General features: G+C 41.0%; 1 protein-coding gene across 11 annotated transcripts in view; it reads left to right on the forward strand.

Moving 5' to 3' along the window:
- LOC102799349 (tumor necrosis factor receptor superfamily member 14-like) overlaps positions 1-22,888 on the forward strand; it is a 56,751-nt gene extending 33,863 nt beyond the window's left edge. For 6 of the 11 annotated variants that reach the window (XM_087836738.1, XM_087836734.1, XM_087836736.1 and 3 more), the window contains 12 exons: positions 2,507-2,599; positions 6,837-6,962; positions 13,782-13,884; positions 13,995-14,120; positions 14,354-14,509; positions 15,744-15,831; positions 15,904-16,083; positions 16,172-16,191; positions 16,279-16,317; positions 16,427-17,178; positions 17,568-21,781; positions 21,957-22,888. In XM_087836738.1, the coding sequence (XP_087692864.1) occupies positions 6,891-6,962; positions 13,782-13,884; positions 13,995-14,120; positions 14,354-14,509; positions 15,744-15,831; positions 15,904-16,083; positions 16,172-16,191; positions 16,279-16,317; positions 16,427-16,491 (849 nt within the window). In that variant the 5' untranslated portion in view covers positions 2,507-2,599; positions 6,837-6,890 and the 3' untranslated portion in view covers positions 16,492-17,178; positions 17,568-21,781; positions 21,957-22,888. Of the gene's footprint in view, positions 1-2,506; positions 2,600-6,836; positions 6,977-13,781; positions 13,885-13,994; positions 14,121-14,353; positions 14,510-15,743; positions 15,832-15,903; positions 16,084-16,171; positions 16,192-16,278; positions 16,318-16,426; positions 17,179-17,567; positions 21,782-21,956 lie in introns of all 11 variants that reach the window. The other 5 variants (XM_087836733.1, XM_087836735.1, XM_087836740.1 and 2 more) reach the window with 5 other exon arrangements.

Here is a 22,888-nt window from a genome sequence, read left to right on the forward strand (position 1 = left end):
CTTTGGTTCCCTTTTCCACGTTAACTGGCGTGGAACAACAGGAAGAACAGTGAGACCAGAAGTTTCAGCTGATTTTCAAAAACACTTTAAACTGTTTTCTTTAGCAATCATGTGCTGTAGCATCGGATGCAGTTGAAAACATTCTTGACATTAATCTTTACAGCTGCTGTCTGACCTTTGCTGACTTTTGCTTCTTAAACAGTCAGTCTTTTCTACATGTGGGTTATTTTGGACTTTTACAGACTAGAAGATTGTGTTGTTCACCTCTACAATTAATTAAAGGCCTGTTGTTAGTATCCACCAAAGCTGCTGGTGTTTTTGTTGTGACTTCTTTATCATTTCCAAACTCAGTTTTGGAAGGGAAAGCCATGAAGTAAATACTTGTGCTGGTTTCAGGGTTTCTGAACCTCTTGATCATAATTTATGCTGCGTTCAGTCTCTCGTGCTGGTAGATGTTTCGCCTCAGTTACCATAAATTGGGTGAAGCATATACTTAGCTTCTCTTCATGCTTATCTTTGATTTCTCCTGCAGACCACTTGCAGCCTTTCTCCGTATTTCTTGAAGCTCACGGTGGAGCTTGTTAACAAGTGCCTTTGTAGTTGTGGCATTATCCAAGTCTTCCATAACACCAAACATTGCATTTAAACATCCTGTGAGGAACAATGCAAAAAAACTCTAACACGCCACCATCTTCTGGGTTAATTATTGGATAGTTCAACACTTTATGAAGCTTCTGCAATCCTATAGTCATCAACAAAACTTTACTTTAGCATCATCGCTGTAATAGTTGAAGGACAGCATTTTCACATGGTTCTAAATCCCCTTTATCAGCACCACTGTTATCTGCTGACGTCTACATGAGCGTTCTGTACACAGCTCTACTAAAACTTTCGTTTCTGCTTCTGACCCAGCCAGAGCAGCAATGATTATATTTTCTTTCAAGCCTTCATAGCAGCTTCTGTTGTTTTGTGTTCTTCTAGAATCTTAATAAATGCTGATAGATGTTTGGTTTTATCACTGACTTGTTCAAGCCTCTCATTCATTTTATCTTCATGTATCGCTTCTCTTTTCACAAGTGCACACACACAATATACAGGCTGACGTCCTAAGGAGGAGTTTGTTTTCATTCATCATTACTATCATCACCAGACACAGAGTAGTGCCTGAATCATTCCAGTTTGATTACAGAGGAAGAGCGCTTGTCTTCAGTGACCTCACTGAACCTGATTTTTAATACCTGGAGAAAAGAAAAGCTTCTTATGCTCATTTATGGTTTGTTGATTATTCTTCAGCCTCAAATTTGTAATGAGAAGGTTTCTAGAACAGTTCAACATGAGTGAGTATCATTTGGACTGGATTCTGGACTAACAGGGTACAAAGAACCGGGATAAATGGGATGCTGTTTAACCAGGTCTGCTCCCCGACTCGCTCCCACATGGATACGTTATCTCATCTCTACAATTAATCCTGTCCATACATATGTGTGAGAGCAGGTCTGAAAATGTCAGAGACATGCTTCTATGGTCTGCAGATGACTGTTAGTGTCATTCTGCTCCAGGATCATGAGAGCAGCCATGGACTGTAACTGTGCTGAAGATTTGGAAATCCAAAATAATTTGAGTTACAGGAGCAGTTGTGCTTTTGTATTTGTGCTCTATCCATTTTTATATTCTGTATTTTTTTTTCTTTCTCTTCTCTGTCTGTCAGCTTTGACATTATTATATTATTATTATTAATAGAAATGAATACATTATATTAAAAAACAAACAAACAGGATGAGCCTGTAGAGACTTTACAGAGCTCGTCTTAGAAAAGCAAATCTGTTTGGCACAACAGTGCATTCTGACCATAATTCAGATTGCAGAGGCTGCCTGACAGGACCGGCTAAAACATATCTAATACAAAAGAAATGAGTATTGAGTTTAGAACATGTACTCATCAGGTCATATCCATTTAAGTTAGAATGTGCTCAGAGTTTAAATATGTGGGAACAGTTTTTGATTCAAAGTCAAAGTTGTGTGCTTCAAAGGGAACCAGTGCCTTTCATGTTTGAGACAACTTTCTCGTTTTCACATTGATAATATCATGATGGTTTCACATTATTGAGCTTATGTTCAATCTTTTCTATGATTTTCCTTGGTGTCTTGGACATTTGTCAGGAAATGAAGCGATCAAACAGCTGATTGGTGAATCAGTGCTGAACCATCACAACTTTACAGCAGATACATACAGCAGTTTACTGCTTCAATGTTTCTTGATGACTCAACATACTTTTGCAGTTTGTTCCTCCTTCCCTCTTCCTTCTGGACAAAAGTTTCTGTTCCCAGAATGAAGAACAAAATTTTAAAAAGCTTTGCATCATTTAGATCAATGAATCATAGCTTTGTTGCTTTGTGGGCTAGATGATGCTCAAAACCTGACTGTATCAGGTGAGACAGAAACAGTCAGCTTCATCATGTGTTAATAATTCTGATCTAAAATCATTGGTTTTCTTTGTATTTCCAGATGTTGTCAGGCTGTTCTTCCTGTTAGAAACTCCATCATCCCAAATCTCAGGGACATGCTTTTGGACCATGGAAACTTTCACCTAGGAGCCAGGTAAGCATTCAAACCTGTGTGGAAAAACTTGTTAAATCATAAATAAACTATGATTAACCACATTTGTTGGAAAGTTGAGTTCAATTTCTCTAGCCACACTCAGGCCTAATCTCAGATCTCCTGAATGAAGAAATCACTTAAATTAAATCTTTATGACAGAGTGAAGTAATCTCAAAAGTCTCATAACCCAGTCTGAAAGGGTTACAGAGATATGAGTTTATGCTGCTAACAATGGGTCTGAGCGGGACCCCTTCCTTGTAGATCTTTGGAAGTCTGTAAATACAGGGTACAGCATCCCCTGGGTATAGACGGTTATATGTAGGGCACTCAATGATTTTGTCCTTTTCAAGTTGTTGAAGGCAAGTGATAATGTTCACATTTTGAACAGAGAAGACAGATGGTTTGAAAGAGGAGCAGAAGAAGCCATCTATTCCACTGTGAACAACCGTCTTTGAAGAGAGGTGGTGGCTTATGACACCAACTATCTGCCATCTATAATCCAGTTTTGAGATCCCTTACCAAACGCCTTAATGCCCACTCACATCCTGGGCCATCTGACCTCAGGAAATCACATGATAGAGTGGGGCCAGGTTTCACAGTGGGTTCACCTGAAACCTTGGCTGATTGTTACATACACCCATTTTCACACCTTGGCTCATGTGATTAGGTAGAGGACAGGGGGTCCATCCATGTCCCTTTTGGGGGACACTCCCCTAGGACTTAACTCTGGGACTCTCCACCATTTGAACTTAGAACTAAAGAAGCTTCTTGGATGAGAGGTGAAATGTGTTCAAGCAACTTAAAGAAGTCCAGACCCTTTTCTTTCTGAGCTCCTTAGACTAGTTTTCTCAAACTGTGGTACATGTACCACTAGTGGTACTTGGGCTCTCTCTGGTGTAATGCGGGAAATCTTCACTTTTTTTTAAGATTAAATAAGCTGGCGGGCTCGTTTAATTTAGTTTAGTTTAAGTAACTATTGCACACTTTCTGTAAATTCTATAAACTTTATTTCACTTCTCAAATATCATTGTGTTGATCTGCTACATGATATATTTAAATGAAATTGCTGATCCAAAGTTGCATACCACTGTATTTTATAAGGTGGTACTCATTGTGAAAAGTTTGAGAACCACTGTTGTAGAGGATAAATTTCAAATATAGGAAAACTCTCCACACCAGAATCATCTACAGGTGCATAGAGGGAAAGAAATCTTTTGCAGAATAAGAGTATAACCTCTTTATAGGAAAACTCTCCACAATTGGAGAACCACTGCCTTAGACCATGGTAAGGGTATTATCCACTGTGACAGAAGAATGACAGAACCGCCCACAATTCAGTGATTTTCAGCATTTTCAAACACTTTTTTTAACAATTGTTGTTCAAACAATCGGCTGCAACTTTCCAGCTCACAGTCACACACATTAACAACAACAACCTCGTTCAGCCTTTAGGCTGGCGAGGCGTGATTGCGGATGCCACTTAGGTGCATCTGCCTCCCCTGCACCTGCACAGAAAACATGGAACAGTGCTGATCCTTCCTTGAGAGACCAGCCTATCAAAACTATTCCAAGGAACCATCAACGACTCATCCAGGAGGTCAAAGAAGACTCCAGAACTACATCTGTTGATCTGCAGATGTCACTTTGCTCATTTAATTTAATTCAATTCCAATATATTTATACAACACTTGGTCAGAACAACAGTTGCCTCAAGGGCCTTTATATTGTAAGGTAGACCCTAGAATAGGGTTAAAGTCAGAGGTCATTATTCAACAATAAGAAAGAGACTGGGCAAAAATGGAGAGTTCAAGGAGGAACGGTTAGTGTCACATCTGCCAAGAAACATAGATTTTCCTGGGGCTTATCAGAAATATTCTATGGATTGACGAGTCAAAAGCTGAACTTTCTGGAAAGTTTGAGTCCTGTTACATTTGGCATCAAAATAATGACATTTTATAAAGCGAACATCGCAGCAGCAGTCAGACACAGTGGTGGTAGTGTGGATGGTCTGGGCTGTTCTGTTATAACTGATGAAACCATAAAGTCTGCTCTTTGCCAGAAAATCCTGATGGAGAATGTCCACCAGTGATTACAAGTAACGGCGTTACTAACAGCGTTACTAACGGCGTTACTTTTTTCAGTAACAAGTAATCGAACTAATTACTATTTGTGTCGTTTAAAACGCCGCTATAGTTACTAACAAGACAATCAGGTGCGGCCGCGTTACTATTTTTCAACAAACAGATGGTTGAAGTTGTCTTCAGCTTACCGCATCTTATATCAGTCACACGGAAGTAGCTGTAAGTAATCTGGGCGCTACAGCTTTAAGCAGCTGCGCACTCCCGCGGACGGCAATCACTTTCTAGCACAATACCTGGAGCTGAGGGAGGCAAAACAATCGCATGAGTGCTGCTGTTTGACTGAAGAAGAATAAAGTAGTCGTGGTAAGCCAATCACATGACCACTTCAAGACAAAGCAACAAGGTGATATATTTTTAAATTGTGTCGGTTTTTAAATTGTGTCGATAGGCCACGTAAAACCAGATTCATGATAAACAATATATACGTGTGTTTTCCTGAATAGTTTTGTCACGTTTACTGTCTAAGGACAGCGCTAGCAAGCACTCTCTGCTTATGAGCAATAAAACCCCAAAACAAAACAAAAAACAGAAGTTTTAGGAGTGACAGCGAGAGAGAGAGAGCGAGTTTTGAGATGTGAAAGATTTGTGACGTTTAGCGTGTTTGGGGTGTGTAGTTAATGTGTTGTCTTGTGTAGTTAGTGTGTAGTGTTGTGGATAGTTTTGTATTGTGTCAGAACAATGAGGCGACTGCTGTCTCCAGGTAGAAAAAGGAGTGATACACCTGCTGCTGTCAGACCTGCAGGTATCAGGCTGTGATGTTCTGCTTTATAGTGGACAGAAATATTTGGAGTGGCACAAATAATTTGTGTGGCATCTTATTGAATGCAGAACAGCTGATTGTTCTGTAAATAGTTTGAAATGGTTATTTAAAGAGGGGTAAAGGGTTAATGGCTGCAAATAACTTTGTTGTTTGCAAAACCTGTGTACAGGATTTTAAATTTGACCATTTATATTTGAATTAATTTTATGAAATATGATTCATTAAACATGTTTGAGATTGTTACAGTAAAAATATATAACTTCTACTCTACTCTGAGTTTATGTTTTTTTCTGATTTTGGATCAATTGTGTTAATACAGTATATCAAAATGAAAACATAACTGAAAATTCAAACATTTGAGGTTGTGCTGAAAAGAATGATGCCAAACAAGACAAGTAAATAGGTTTTAAAGGTCAAATGTAGGGAAAATCAAAAGTACTTAAAAATGGCCAATTATACCCTGGACCCCCAATGGTTAAACCTTTTTTTAAGTAACGCAATAGTTACTTTTCAAGTAATTAAACGTAAAGAAATTACTTTTAGAATCTTGTAACTCAGTTACTAACTCAGTTACTTTTTTTGAAGAAGTAACTAGTAACTATAACTAATTACTTTTTCAAAGTAACTTTCCCAAAGCTGATGTCCACACATCAGTTTATGTGCTGAAACTCAAGAGCACTAAGGCAGCAGCACAAGGATACAAAACGGAGCAGCAATTCACCTCTGAATGACATAAAAAAAATAAAATAAAATGAAGGTTTTGGCGTGACCTAATTAAAATCGGGACTTCAGATTCAGAATCACTCAGATTGAGATGCTTTGGCCTCAAATGTAGGTGAAATACTCCAAAGACACTTTTGGACTTTGGAACAGAGCAAGCTGTTAAACTTGAAATGGAAATCCTCATGAATGAAACGTTAGCTTGATGCGTCCGACTTCTCCCATTAAATGAATCCACTCGTGCAAGCAAACAGTTCCATGAGATAATTTGATAAACTCCAGCATGACTCTTTATTTTGTCACCAAGATTTTCAAAATGTCTTGGAAGTTTTACATTTTCACATTGATCTCTTTAACGTCAGATCAGAGGGATGTGGGAAAAGTAAATCCATGGTGAACCAGCATCCCTGTGCACACTGACTTTCATTTAATTTTCCTTGGCTTCTGTTTCCAGAGTACAGAACATCAAGGACATGATGCTCCAAATTAAGAATATTATTATTATTATTTTACTTTCATTAATTTGTACTTAGCATATGTTTTGTCTGTTGTGTCAATATTAAGGGTCTGCATGTAAGGATGGCGAAAAAAAATAAAAAAAAAATTGTGTTTTCAGGTGTTGTCCAGCTGTTCTTCCTGCTAGCACTCCATTGTCTCAAATCTCAGGGACATGTTTCTGCTTTTGGACCAAGGAAACTTTGAGATCAGATGTCTTCAAGAAGGAAACGCAGCAACATTTCTGGTAAAATATTTACAGTAAGTTACAACTCACCTGGCTGAGCAGCTCTCCTGAAGGCTTGAGCGCCCTCTGCTCATTCCTATTCATGTTTTTACTTCATGTCTTCTTCTCCTGATACTCTGTCAAAAAGTCAAAAAGTATACAGTAACAGAATGTCACCACATGCAGAAACCTAAAGGTAATTTCAGCTCTAATACGCAAATTTTTTAGAACATTTTTAGCAGACCATTGATCAATGGTCATAAGTACTATTCACAGAGTTTTGGGGAATGGCTTCAATCACAGTATTGTAAGATCGAGAAAGATCTACCCTTAGGCCCGCTCATCAATTCGAAGATGGTTGTTCCCTTTTCATGTAAATGGCCTCCTTGACTCTATGCTCAAACCAGTGTTCCGTCTACTCAGATAGACACTCCACAACTTCAATCACATTGGCTGGTTTTGTATTACAATACAGTACCTCCTAATGTGCATGATTGTCACAGTAATGCCGCCGAGTGCCCCGTGATGTAATTAGTATGTTACACAAATGCTGGACGAGCTGCAGAGATCTACAGCTCAGGTGGGGGAATCTGTCCATAGGACAACTATTAGTCGTGCACTGCACAAAGTTGGCCTTTATGGAAGAGTGGCAAGAAGAAAGCCATTGTTAACAGAAAACCATAAGAACTCCCGTTTGCAGTTTGCCACAAGCCATGTGGGGGACACAGCATACATGTGGAAGAAGGTGCTCTGGTGAGATGATTAATCTCTGTCTCTCTTCCACAGCATGTCTTTTATCCTGTCTTCCTTCTCTCACCCCAACCGGTCGCAGCAGATGGCCGCCCCTCCCTGAGCCTGGTTCTGCCGGAGGTTTCTTCCTGTTAAAAGGGAGTTTTTCCTTCCCACTGTCGCCAAAGTGCTTGCTCATAGGGGGTCATATGATTGTTGGGCTTTTCTCTGTATCTATGAAGCGCCTTGAGGCGACATTTGTTGTGATTTGGCGCTATATAAATAAAATTGAATTGAATTGAATGAGACCAAAATGGAACTTTCTGGCCAAAATGCAAAACGCTATGTGTGGCGTAAAACTAACACTTCACATCACTCTGAAGACACCATCGCCACTGTCAAATATGGTGGTGGCAGCCAATGTTCCCCCTATGCTGCGCGCGTGCGCAATTGCACACTGTTGGCACAGTCTTTGCGCAGAAAAAATCTGCGTTGCGCACAAAAAAAAAACTAACCTGAATTGAAATTTAAGTAGATACGTTAACAATTCTGTTTTGCATTGTCAGTAAGTGACTGGCTGCTCCAGAATGGGATTAGAACGATGCTACCTTATCCCATAGTCCAGCCAATCACACGATTCACATTTGTATATACGCAGCTAATCAATGTCGTTGACAGGCTATGACATCGTCATTATGTGCTGACACAACACTGGTGTTTTAGTAAAGCGGCGTGGCTGATGTGGAGTGAAGCCACGTTAATGACAACGAGTACAACCACTGGAGATGTAAGCAGGACAAAGTGTGGACTTTATACCAGTTTTTAAATTGTATTGATAAGCCATGTTATGATAAAAATATATGCAATGTTTGGTTTTCTTCCTGGATACTATTGTTGTTTATATTTACTGGAGGAAGAAACTGTAAAAATGGCGTTTTATTAAGAAAAAGCTCGAAAGCACTCTCCGCCTGTGAGCAAAGACAGAGCCAAAACACCCCCCACCCTTTCCCATTGGTTGAAAAATGTACCATGTCGAGTCGACCAATCAAAACATGTCATTTAGTTGTTTAGGGAGGGGGAAGTTTTAGGAGTGACGGCGGTGTTGTGAGATGTGAGAGATTTGAGACGTCACGCTGAACGACGTTTTTGACCTTCAGTTGACCGAGGGCAACTCCTATGAGCACAGTTGCAATGTGTGTATAAAAAAATAATAATTTATATATATACCATTCAATGTTACTCATTTCAGTAAACTCATTTCAGTTTGCATGTACTCCCCGTGTTTGCGTGGGTTCCCTCCGGGTACTCCGGCTTCCTCCCACCGTCCAAAGACATGCAGCTTGTGGGGATAGGTTAATTGGATAATCCAAATTGCCACTAGGTGTGAATGTGCGAGTGAATGTGAGTGCGAATGGTTGTCTGTCCCTGTGTGTTGGCCCTGCGACAGACTGGCGACCTGTCCAGGGTGTACCCCGCCTCTCGCCCTATGACAGCTGGGATAGGCTCCAGCGCCCCCCGCGACCCTGAAAAGGATAAGCGGAAGCGAATGGATGGATGGATGGAAATTTTAACACCTTTAACACATTTAAAGTGCTGCTTTCACGTCCCTCCAGGTGCTTCCTGTTGCTCGCTCTCTCCTCTCTTATCTGATTATCAACATCCTGTACACAAAACTGTTGCTTCTGCAAGTGCGAAAGTTTCCAAGCAGAATGTGCCTTAACTCTGACCTACAAGTCACAATACATGTTATCTGTTTCTGCAAGCATCTTCATTGACCTTTTACACCAATAGTGTTAACATACTACACAGGTCATGAACAAGATTTTTTTACAGTTTTATTGTATGTGGGCTAAAGCAGTTAATTAAAAGTAATCTAACATAAATGTAAAGGCTGTGATTTGATTATTTTAATAAACCATGTAACTTGGATGGATTTAATGCTGGCGTGACCACAGTGCACACATCTGCTGTTGCCCACAGTGGTCCAGGGAGTTTGTGTGTTTGCTCAGACACATGGAAAATTAGAGGGAACATTGGTGGCAGCATTGTGCTCTGAGGGTGCTTCTCTTCAGCAGGGACAGGGAAGCTGGTCAGAGTTGATGGGAAGATGAATGGAGCCAAATACAGGGCAATCTTGGAAGAAAACCTCTTGGAGTCTGCAAAAGACTTGAGACTGGGGCGGAGGTTCACCTTCCAGCAGGACAACGACCCTAAACATAAAGCCAGGGCAACAATGGAATGGCTTAAAACAAAACATGTCCATGTGTTAGAATGGCCCAGTCAAAGTCCAGATCTAAATCCAATCGAGAATCTGTGGCAAGATCTGAAAACTGCTGTTCACAAACGCTGTCCATCTAATCTGACTGAGCTGGAGCTGTTTTGCAAAGACGACTGGGAAGAATTTCAGTCTCTAGATGTGCAAAGTTGGTAGAGACATACCCTAAAAGACTGGCAGCTGTAATTGCAGCAAAAGGTGGTTCTACAAAGTATTGACTCAGGGGGCTGAATAATTACGCAAACCCCACTTTTCAGTTATTTATTTGTAAAAAATGTTTGGAATCATGTATGATTTTCGTTCCACTTCTCACGTGTACACCACTTTGTATTGGTCTTTCACGTGGAATTCCAATTAAATTGATTCATGTTTGTGGCTGTAATGTGACAAAATGTGGAAAGGTTCAAGGGGGACGAATACTTTTGCAAGCCACTGTACCTGCTCCTTGGTCTGTGGCTTTTTGTCAGACTAGAGGAACAGGGTGTCGTTTTTGTAGCCATTTCTCTTGTTCCCGGATTTCAGAAATTGGCAATTTTATTTTTCTTGAGATGCACTTATGACTCGTTAAGTGACGCCACTGACCAGCCAATCAGTGGCATGCAGTTTCAGGACGTCTTTTCAACTACTTTTTACTAATAGAAAAGGGGCTCAAGTGACAGCCTAGGTCAGGGGTCGGCAACCTGCGGCTCCGGAACCGCATGCGGCTCTTTAGTCGTTATCGTGCGGCTCCTCGTGGTTTGGGAAAATAAATTAGAAGTATTTAGCTGAAGTGTATTTTATTTATGTTGATTCTTTTTGTTTTAAACTTGTACTTCTAAATTGGAAGATTATTGTGATATTGAAATATAAAAATAAAATTATATTTTATTATTTTTTAAGTGTCACACTCGCGGAAGCTGGTGTACCCGCCGAAACGCCGTGCATTTATCGAGACTTTCAACCCCAGGTAGGCCAAATATGGCTCTTCGGATCCACATTATGTCAGCAGCTATTCTCCACTGTGAACTATGTTACAAACAAACACCGCTCACGCCTCACAGATGACAGCTTACAGTCCTGCGTAAAGTTTAAAGTGACTTCGTACAGCCCCGATTTGCAGATGCTGTGCGCAGAGGTTCAGAAGCAGAAGTCCCTTTGTAAACATACCACGGCAGACCCGACGATGTTTGCATGAACATGCTTTTCAGCATCTCTTTACTGACTACTTTCACACACGGTTGCTGTACGCATACAGCCGGCTGTAGCTTTGCAGCTCACAGCCCGACACATACCAACAAAACAGCATAGATGGCACTGACGTTAAGGCGGCGAGGTGTGATTGCGGGTGCCGCTCAGGTGCGTCCGCCTCCCCCCAGCGGCGCTGCAGACCACGCCCCGCCACACACATTAACCTGGTAAAATACAGAATTTTGCAAATATCTATTTTACTTTTTTTTTTTTTTTTTTTTTAGCAGCAAAGTGCTTTTTTTCCAATTATTATTTTTTTTTAAAAGCCAGGTCAAGGCTCCAAAAGCCCAAAGGCGATATAAGGGTGGCGGCTCACAACAGTTTTTGTTTGCTTCATGGATCATTTTAGTTCAGCTGGGTGTCTTTCCTTTTGTTATATTTCTTTAAGAGTTCAAAATGTGTTAATTACATAAATAAAATGTAACTTTCTCTGTAGCACTTCATGGATTTAAGCAACACACCTTAGTTGTTCACACAAAGCATAAAGGTAAAAAACAATATATGCAGTGTTATCTTCATTTTAGATGTCAAAAAGTATTTGCGGCTCCCAGTGTTTTCTTTTGTGTGGAAACCAGGTCCAAATGGCTTTTTCGGTGTTAAAGGTTGCTGACCCCTGGTCTAGGTGAAAAGTGGGAGGTAGTGAGCCTGTTGAGAATGATCATTAAGCATTTTGGGGTTTTAACTTTACTAGGTTTTGAGATATTAACGTTCAATCATGGCCTCAGATTTCAATTTGTGAAACAATGTCTGAAAGTGGGTCGACAAAAAAATATCTTTAAGAAAAGAAAATATGGAGTACACCCCTCACATTTTTGTAAACATTTTATTATATCTTTTAATAGGAAAAATGTCTAAACTGAGCCCAATTAGCTATTTTCCCTCCCTGGTGTCATGTGACTCGTTAGTGTTACAATGTCTCAGGTGCAAATGGGGAACAGATGTGTTTGAATTTGGTGTTATTGCTCTCACACTCTCATGCTTGTCACTGAAAGTTTAACATGGCACATCCTGGCAAAGAATTCTCTGAGGATCTGAAAAAATAAATTGTTACTCTACATAAAGATGGCCTAGGCCAGACCTTTCCAAAGTGTGGGGCTCGTAGAGCCATGGCGGGGCGGGGGCGGGGGGGCGCGGTATGAAAAGGAAAAAAACAAAACGCTTGGACACTGCTAGCACGGGGCGCCCACAGAAACGCAAAGCAGGAGATGAAGCATAGCTGAATATGTTTCCAAACCACCTTCATTCTAAGCCAAAGACTAGAAAATATGGTGAAGCATATCTTCCCTTTGGCTTCACCTGCACAAGTGCCAAGGTAGGTCTCCCTGCAGAATTGGTTTTCCCTTCGTTGGGAGCAGCGCTGGGCTGTTCGAATCACGGACACCCTGAAACTGAGCTGCAGCACAGTGCTCAAAACCATACAGCAGTTTAACAAGACAGGTGCCACTCAGAACAAACGTCGCAATGGTCAACCAAAGAAGTTGAGTGCATGTGCTCAGCGTTATATCTAGAGGTTGTCTTTTGAAAATAGATGTATAAATGCTGCCAGCATTGCTGCAGTGGCTGAAGGCGTGGAGGTTGAGCCTGTCAGTGCTCAGACCATATGCAGCACACTGCTTCACATGGCTGTCTTCCTAGAAGGAAGCCTTTTCTAAAGATAATGCACAAGAAAGCCTGCAAACAGTTTGCTGAAGACAAGCAGACTAAGGACATGGGTTACCTGTGGTCTGATGAGAACAAGACTATCTTTTTGTGGTTCAGATGGTGTCGGGGGTTTGTGGAGGCAACCAGGTGAAGAGTACAAAGATAAGTGTATTGCCTACAGTCAAACATGGTGTTGGGATGTCAATGTTTGGGGCTGCATGAGTGCTGCTGGCACTGGGGGGCTTCAGTTAATTGAGGGAACCCTGAATGCCAACATGTACTGTGCCATCCTGAAACAGCATGATCCCCCACCTCAAAAAAGACCAGCGCCTTGCTAAATAAACTGAGGATAAAGGTACTTGACTGGCCAAGCATGTCTCCACACTCTATTGAACGTCTGTGGGGCATCCTCAAATGAAAGGTGTAGGAGTGTAGGAGTGCAAGGCCTCTAACCTTGCTCGATAATGTCATCATGGAGGAGTGGAAGAGGATTCCAGTGGTACCCTGTTAACTCCATGCCCAACAGACTTAAGGCAGCTTTGGAAAATAATGTTGGTCACGCAAAATATTGACACTTTGGGGACAGTTTGGACATTTTCACTTAGGGGTGTACTCACATTTGTTGCCAGCTCTTTAAACGTTAATAGCTGTATGTTGAGTTATTTTGAAGGGACAGCAAACTTACACTGTTATCCAAGCTGTACACCAACTGCTTCACATTGTGTCAAAGTGTCATTTCTTCATTGTTGTACCATGAAAAGATACATACACATGTAGGTACAGCTACGATACAGCTAGGATCCTCAAGGTCCCAGGCCGGGTAGACAATCCAAGCTTGAAGGATAGCCCGCCCGCAGAAGCGACAGGGGAATGTTTTATTTTTTTCTTCAATGTAGATTTTTTTTTCAAAGGGGGGACTAAAATCACTATTAAAGTTTAATGGCATGGCCCCCTTTCTCTATCTTCAGGTAATTCTGATAATTCTGATGAACGTCTTCAGTGGTCTCAGCCTTACATGTCATTCTGCAGAGTATCGGATAGGAAGTGAATGCTGTCCGAAGTGCCTTTCAGGTAAGAACCAACTGAAAGATGAATGCATGTGTTTTCTAAGCACACAACGTAGACACAATAAAAAAAAGAAAAAGCAAGCTTGAAATTAATTTGTTGCTTTTTTTCATCAGGGAGTAGAGTGAAAACTCACTGTAATGAGTATAGAAGTACGTCATGTCTGCCATGCATGGATGGAACCTTCACTGATCAACCTAATGGCCTGGAGCGATGTATTCCCTGTACAAACTGTGACTCAGGTGAATTAATTTCACTGGGCTTTACTATGTTTTATGTTATAGTATTTCAAATTAAGACATTAAGGTAGGTTTTTCTCCATGATTTCATAAATTCAAGATGATCATGTTTGATATTTCCTAAAGACGTCATAATGACCAAATGTATTGTCAGCAAAAAAATCATAAACTCTGAGCTTCAGCGTCTCTTCACAAACACATGAAACCTGTTCAGTATGTTTTATTTATGTTGGCAGGTTCTGGTCTGATGGTAAAGAAGCGGTGTACAGCAACATCAGATACAGACTGTGCACCACTGGAGGGATTCTACTGTGTTTTTTCTGTGGGACTCAGCTGTGACACAGCACAGAAACACAAACGCTGTACACCAGGACAGTACATCAGTCAGCACGGTAGGTTTGTGTTTTTAAATGAGAATACCAGAGTTCAGGGAAACTGATCTAATTTATTATTTGCTGAACATTTTTATACAATATTCTTATTATCATTGTAACATGGGATTTGTATAGCAAAATTAAGTCTAAAGTCAACAGTGCAAACAGTCACCATATAAAAACATCACCACTAGGATACGTGCTATTGGTCAATAGTGACTGACACTGGTACAGACTGGTTTCTCAGAGGATATAGAGACTGGTTGAAAATCCCAGCTGGTCTGTGCAGTCCTTTAGCACAGGTCCAGGAACACCATTGGGTCCTGCAGCTTTTCTCCCATTTATGGATAACTTAACTGTTGTTACGGTCCAGATGACCCTCGATCCTTCTCCTGTAGCCTACCTTAGATGAGACCTTTCTTCAGGTTGACTCGGACCATGCTGAGGAGACCTGTATTACCAGACCTGAAGATTGTGTCCTTGCACCTCAAAGGCTTCTGATTTCTTTATTTAACATAAGACAGCGTCAGTGAAAGTTCCCATGTCTGACAGTATCCCAGTTAGTTCTGCTGAAGCCGTCATCCAGCTGTTGAGAGGCTCCATCAGACCAGCTTTTAATGGTTCTGCTGGAGATGAGAACTGTTCTCCTCAGACGGCGTAAACAGGGATGTGTGGTCAAACAGGCCCAGGCGGTCTAGCCGTATAACCTAGCTTGATGTTCGAGTAGCTCTAGTCCATTGTGTTTGCTGCTGTGGTTGTTAATGACAGTCTTCCTCCCCTGCTCTTACCAGAGTCACTGGTTCATGTCACTGTGTGGCAATGGGGAGATATAGAGTTTAAGTTCAACTTTTCAAGTTTTACTTCTGTATGGTTCCCTATAATTTGTAGATTCTTAAAAAATAAAATTTAAACTTTGCAGATTAGATGAAGATATTTTCATATTTTATATGAATTTATGACATGAAGATGTCAAACTGTACCAGTTTTTTTAATTTAGTGCACTGAGCAGCCCAGAGGCCTGTTGGATGAGGACCTGTGGTATAACAGAGAGATGTTTGGACTCAATGTGAGAGATATCACAGAGAGTGAAGTTCAGATAAACATGAAAACATGTTTATCTGATCAGCAAGTCCAGATGTTCTTGATCGAGTCTTTGTGTTGCTGTTAGTTTGCACAGCAAAGCTTCTTGGTGTGTGTGAGGGCAGAAGTCCACACTGATCCACACATGTTGTTGTTGTCATGTTGTCATCAGGAACCGCCTCCACAGACACTGAGTGCTCTGACTGCAGCAGTGGAACATTTTCAAATGGAACATTTTACTCCTGTCAGCCACACACACAGTAAGTGAAGCTTCAGAGACACATGTGCAACATCTGTACATGTCCCCTAACAGTGTCTCTCTGACCTTCCAGATGTCACCTACTCAACCTTCAGCTGATAACAGCAGGCACATCTGCAGCTGATGCTCAGTGTGGAGAACGCAGTTTTAATGTGGGAGCAGCTGTTGGTGGAGCTGTGGTTGTTTTAATTGTAATTATTGGAGGAGGGGGATTATTATTATGGCACTTAAAAAAGAGGGCTCCGTCTAACAGGTGAGGATGACAAAACAATGGAAATGTTTAATTTACTGCATCATCATGTTTTCTGACACTGATATAATTTTCACTGCTTTGGTTACAGATCACCAACCGGAGAGAAAGGTATGTTTGTGTCTCTTTCTCCATGTTCACTGCATCACATTGATTTATATAATAAGGTTTTTTTGTTTTTAAATTTCATTAAAAAAGGCACAGATGGGGAGCGTTTACCGATGGCATCATCAGAAGGTAGGACAGTGAGCTGTTCACTGACTGAGCTGCACTGATGTCTCTACAGATGGACCAGAGTGTGTTTATTAAACAGAAGCCTTGTCATGTGTCTCCCACAAATGTGCAGGTGATAAAAGAGTTGTTACGGTCCAGATGACCCTCGATCCTTCTCCTGTAGCCCACCTTAGATGAGACCTTTCTTCAGGTTGACTCGGACCATGCTGAGGAGACCTGTATTACCAGACCTGAAGATGGTGTCCTTTCTTTGCAGACCATGATGAAGGAATCCCTCAGTGAGCCATCTACTTCTTTCTGTGCTGCTTTATGTGTTGTGGAGAAAAAAGTGATCCAGCAACCTCATAAAACACTGTAGCAGACTAGCATCACATCCTCCCTCCACCACCAGTCCACCAATACTATGATGATCTTTTATGGGGCCATCTTAAAAGATATAAAACACATAAACAATTACAAGAACTTATGTACTGGTCTGAAATGAGTCTGAATGTGTACAACGCAGTTGTACAAACTGTAGAGATTACCTGGAAATCTCCAACAAACTTTGTTCAGCAGGCCTGCAGAAGTCCTAGGAGAAAACCTCATGGGACCCTTTACCTACAGTGTCGGTGGAAACCTGTATTTAATAGTCTTAGGAGACTGCTGTACAGGCTGGAGGGGACTGTTATCTCTTTATAAAGTGTCAGCAGAAACCAAAGCTCACATCCTAACCAGAGAGATGCTCTCCTGCTGGGTTATACCAGCTTACATCCTCTTAGACTGGGACCAACTGTTCATATCCTCTGAGTCTAAAGAATCCTGCAGACTGTGGAATCTCCAGCTGAATCGTCCATGTCATCCTGAAACCAAACTGACTGAAAGGTAAGTAAATATGTGATTTCCATGTGTGTGATGTGAGCAGGAGGTGAAGCTGCTGTTGTACAAGATATGAAGTTTAGATGTTGTTGTTCCACTCTGTGTGTTTCTGTATTGTTGATATTTAATGTTTTACTTTCTAAAGTCAGACAGCAAATAAAATGACAGTTACAGTTCAGTATGCAGTGATTTCACACACAGGATGAGTGTTTGTGTTGTGAGTCAGTAAAAGTCTAAAAACAGTGTTCAGCTGCTCTGATGGAAGATGGCTTTAAAATGGACTTTCATTATATACGGGACACACATGGACAAGATGGAGTCCATCAGTATTGTGTGGTTGTTTTTATGCAGCTCACATCAAATTATTACTAAATGTTTCCTTCTTATTGTTCCAGTGTTGTTCCTCTGGGGTCAGATCTTCATGAAGCAGTCAGGTTCTTTGTGAGTCTGTTCTGTGCAGCAGCAGAGAGAGAGAGCAGCAGACAGGAGAGAAGATACTGGAGCTGTTATCATCAGTGTGCACATATCAAACATTCCCTGTTCATGAGATATACATGGGAGACTCCTGGTGTCTGAAATATGAAGAAGGGGAGGGATGCCAAGCTTTACTTATAACTATATTTAAAAACGGTTCACAGTTTCCCTGCTGACCAGGACCTCCTCCATGCCCACTCATACTATTCCATTGTTATTAAGTGATAGTTCAGCTGGTTACTGATGCTTGTTTTTCGCTATCTGGATACATTTTTTTTTATAATGGCTACGCCCACGAAAGGGCAATTAGCATAAACCTCGTATATAAAAACTGCTCTGGAACAAGGTGGGAGCTCGGCACAGCGTTCACATCCCCAAAGAGCTGTGTTCAACAATGAAAACAGTCCCTATCCTCCGTTTCAGTTTAACTCGCAGGCTGCCCCAAGAATCAACTAATCAACATTCAGCAATCGCTTCCGGTACAACCGTACAAGGGGAAGGCTGTGGGGTGAAGGCATGGGGAGCGCGTCTCGGTGAGTGAAACTACCCCCTCTGTCCTACCGGAACAGTGCACCTTCAGACAGCACGACATCGCTAATGCTGGGCTGGCACTGTACGATTTTTGGTCCATTTTGAGTCGTGCGACCATTTTGGTGATCGGCCCGATTTTGGCCTTCATCGTGTGTCATGCATTGTGTAGTATACGTGGGGTAACGAGAAGCGATTAATACCTCAGGCCAGCTCCCGATCATCAATCGCTTGGTCGTGAGGATTGCTATATTATTATCAGATGACTTCCTGATATTATATAAGAACACCGTCGTGAGAGTGTCGCCGCAGTTTCACACACTGCGCATGCGCAAACATATAACATGTCGGTGAAAAAGACGGAACAGCAGTGTGGCGTGTGATGTGGACACAAGGGGTGGAGGCACTTTTAGAACTATGGCAAGCTCATCCGAGCCTTTTCGATGTGGCCTCACAAAATTATCACGACCACAACAACCGTGAAAATAGTTGGATTTACATTGCTGTTCAATCACAGCTGTTGATGTTTTTCATTAGCAGTTTAGCAAAGTTGATGGTGGCGGTGTGTGTCTGTGTCTGTGAAAGACAGGGAGAGCGAGCGACAGAATTTCTGCTATAACTTTAATTTTATGGACGCACAGTGTGAGCACTCAGGTCGCATCAGAGTATCGGGCCGTATAGTGTGAGACCCTGCATCGTAACCTACCAACTTCTAACCCCTGTGAGTCAATCGTGCAGTTTGAGCAGAAGCTGAAGTAGACATGCGGAAATAGCTACGTGTCTTTGTTCTTTGTTATTTAATAGCGATGGGTCGGTCGCGAACGAAATGGATCTTAGAGCCGAGTCTTTGACGTGAACGACTTGAGCCGGCTCCTTATCGCGAGCCGTTTTTTTTTTCTCTCTCTCTCACCCAGTGTTGCCAACTCCTCAGTAAGGAAAATCGCTATTGGTTGTCCTAAAAGTCGCTAGAAGTCGCTAAATGACGTCATCACCTAATTTGCATAATTGGTCATGCTAAAGTAATTGTAACCTATGCTGCTGGAGAGAGAAATAACATCGTGGACGAGACATAAAGTGAGCAAAAAACGTCCTAAATGCAGTTAGAATTTATTTAGAACTACAAATTAAATTTCTTTTAGCAATTATTGTTTTTTGTAATGTCACAATTCCAACCCTGCTCCTTAATCCGGGCTTGGACCGGCAAAAGTGACCCGAAATAGGCACTCTGGTGGAGTTACTTTGTATGTGTGTGTGTTTATAAGTAGTTTTAAACCTGATCCACAAAACCGCATAAGAGTAAAAGAAGAACTGACTGCGTTACAGCACCCGCTGCTTGTTGAGAGTAAAAGCGATATGCGCTTTCACGTCTTTTTTTAGCGACTTTTCTTGGAAAAAAAGTCGCTAGGGGGTCTGAAAACTCGCTAAATATAGCGACAAAGTCGCTAAGTTGGCAACACTGCTCTCACCCTCTCTCTCGCACTTTTTTCCCGCTTCACTCAGCATGCGAGCCTTGTGCTTTACGCTGGGAAGAGGGGGGAGGGGCGGAAACACAGGAACAGAGCAGGAGGGAGAGAGAAAGAGAGCCAGAGACAACAACGTCACATTAGAAAGGTATAGTAATCATCCACAACTATTTTCAGTTGCAGATGATAAAGGATTCAGAAAGTTTATTCATGCAGGTCCATATGACAGAGAATATGCATGGTCTTTTTGTTTTCATATTATAATTTATATTTAATTGTGTTGTGGTTTGCAGTGTTTTGTGTTGTTTCACTTTAAATTTGTAAAAGGAAAAAGCTGAAAATTTAAATAGTTAAAAGTTGAAATGTGAATAGTTTATTTTTGTATTATATGATTTATTTATTACATTTTATGTGGAGTGAATAAATAAAAGTATATTTACGGTGGCCCCTACAGACAAAGCACATACAAACTTATGACTGAGTAAAGCGCTATACAAATGCAGGCCATTTACCATTTTACTAAAGATTTAGCATTAATGTGTTAATTTACATACCTACTTTAACCACTAATACATTTACTTCTAAAAGAATTGTACAACTTATCTCTGAAATTCCACATGATCTCCAGTGCAATTCTATTTAAGCTATTGGCCCTGGGTTGGTAAACCAGTGTTTTGAGTTCTGGTGTTAGTCTGTATTATGGTTTTTGTTCTGATTGTCTAGTATTGCTGTTTTGGTTATTACTATCTGGTGTTTCGGTTTTATTCTTGTTAAGAGTTTAGCTCTTAGGTTTTGATTTCGTGCTCTCTCTGTTCTGTGTCTTCCTTGTCACTCTTGTCTCTGTGGTCTCTCTTCTGTTTCTGTGCCTCACTGTATGCCTGGTGTCTTATCCCTAGAGAAGATTAGCCTGTTCAGTTTTATCTCCGTATGTTGTGTGCTTGGTGTTAAACCTGTTATGTCTATGTCTCTGTGCCAAGCTTTTGTCTCATGCTTCCTGTTGTGCTCTCCCTCATATCATCTGTGTAATTAGTGTCAGCCATGTCTCCCAGCTGCTTCCTCTTGGTACTGTTCACCTCTTGTATTTGGTGTCTGCGTCTTCCCCTGCTCATCGTTGCGTTGTACCCTCATACTCGCCTGTGTGTTCTGTTCCAAGCTCTGTTTCTAGCCTTATCACTTTAGTTTTCTGTTTTGATTTATGCCAGTAATAAAGCTGAGTTCTTTGAGTTTACATTTTGTCTCATTCAATTTTTAATTCAGTTTTATTTATACAGTGCCAAATCACAGCAATAGTTGCCTCAAGGTGCCTTCTTCCCTCAAAATTGCTGCCATCACCCCAATATTGAAAAAAACTGGTCTAGATCCCAATAATTTTGAGAATTTTCGGCCTATTTCCAATCAAATATCGCATCAATTTCAAAATACTCTTGTATACATTTAAGGCTATTCATCATCTCTCTCCTCCATATCTCTCTGACCTGGTTAAGATCACCACCCCATCTCGTTGTCTCAGATCTTCTTCTTCCCTTTCACTCTCCGTCCCTTCCCCCCATCTTGCAACCATGGGGAGCAGGGCTTTCAGCTGCTCTGCTCCACGACTCTGGAATTCCCTACCTCCTGATTTAAGAAACATCTCTTCCTTCTCTCTCTTTAAGTCCAAACTCAAAACCCACTTGTACAAAATAGCTTATCCCACATAACCTTTCCACTCTCCTATTTTATTTGTTTATGTCTTATGCTTTTATGATTCTGTAAACTTCTTGCTTTTATGTTGCTTTTATTCTACTCTGTACAGGGACCTTGAGTGTTTTGAAAGGCGCTTTCAAATAAAATGTATTATTATTATTATTATTATTATTATTATTATTATTATTATTATTATTATTATTATATTGTAAGGTAGACCCTACAATACCCACCCAATAGTATGACCCCCCATGAGCAAGCACTTTAGCAATTATGGAAAGGAAACACTCCATGCTGTGGAAAAGAGTGAGTGATTAACAACAAGTGATGATTTAATGCAGAGAGGTCTACTAACAGAGCAATGTATGCACGCTGAAAGAGACTGTGCTGGTCTGACCCCCCTCCTCCTTTCAGGGTGGAGCCTGCTGGAGTCCAATGGTTGACACGAGGTCTGAGGAAGTGTAAGTGTGTTTTTAATGTGATTCATGAAAACAAAGCAGTACACATTCAATCATCTTCAAACTGTCACATCACTCATTCACATCTCTGATGTCAGGACTCATGATCAAAGTGTCAATCAATGAACATGTGATGGATCAATAACTGCAGCTGGATTGTGTTTGTTCTCTCCATCAGATTCCTGTCAACTCACAATCGACACAAACACAGTACACACAAACCTCTGTCTGACAACAACAGGACAGTGAGACATGCGGAGGAGGTTTAGTCATATTCTGATCATCCAGACAGATTTGATGTTTGGCCTCAGCTGCTGTGTAGTAATGAACTGACTGGTCGCTGTTACTGGGAGGTCGAGTGGAGTGAAAGAGTTGACATGTCAGTGAGTTACAGAAGAATCAGAAGGAAAGGAGACAGTTATGACTGTGTGTCTGGATACAATGATCAGTCCTGGAGTCTGAACTGCACTGATAATGGTCCTGGTTCTTTCTGTCACACTAACAGTCGAATATCCATCTCCTCCTCCTCCTCTGTCTCTAACAGAGTAGCAGTGTATGTGGACTGTCCTGCTGGCACTGTTCTTCTACAGAGTCTCCTCTGACACTCTGATCCACCTCCACACCTTCAACAACACATTCACTGAATCTCTTTATCCTGCATTTTATTTCTTTCCTTGTGCCTCAGTGTGTCTGTGCTGAGTTGAGAGTAAAGAGTGTCCTCCTGTTAGAGAAACACTCTTGAGCTGATAGTTCTGTCTGTACATGTCTGTTTCTTTCACCCAGAAACACATTTTCAGATTCATGGATTCAATAAGTTGATGACGTTTCTAAATGATTTCAGTGCTTTAAAGATGGAACTATGATTATTCCAGGATCCACATTTTTTTTTCCACTCAAAGCTGCACAGTCAATATCAGTATGTTGTGTTTCTCTGAAGCTCAGTTCACAACCAGCTCCTCCGCATTTTCAATAGGTCTGAGCTCATGAAAATGAATACAAATGTTTGATTTCTCTTTCTTAATGTGATTTTTCTATAATTCTTAAATAAGTGGACATCCAATAGTACTCAGTGTATAAAATATTCAAGACATTCAGCGTCTCTCATGTTTC

Source organism: Neolamprologus brichardi, chromosome 23 (genome assembly GCF_056152115.1).
Source record: "Neolamprologus brichardi isolate AB-2024 chromosome 23, ASM5615211v1, whole genome shotgun sequence".
NCBI classification, from domain to species: Eukaryota; Metazoa; Chordata; class Actinopteri; order Cichliformes; family Cichlidae; genus Neolamprologus; species Neolamprologus brichardi.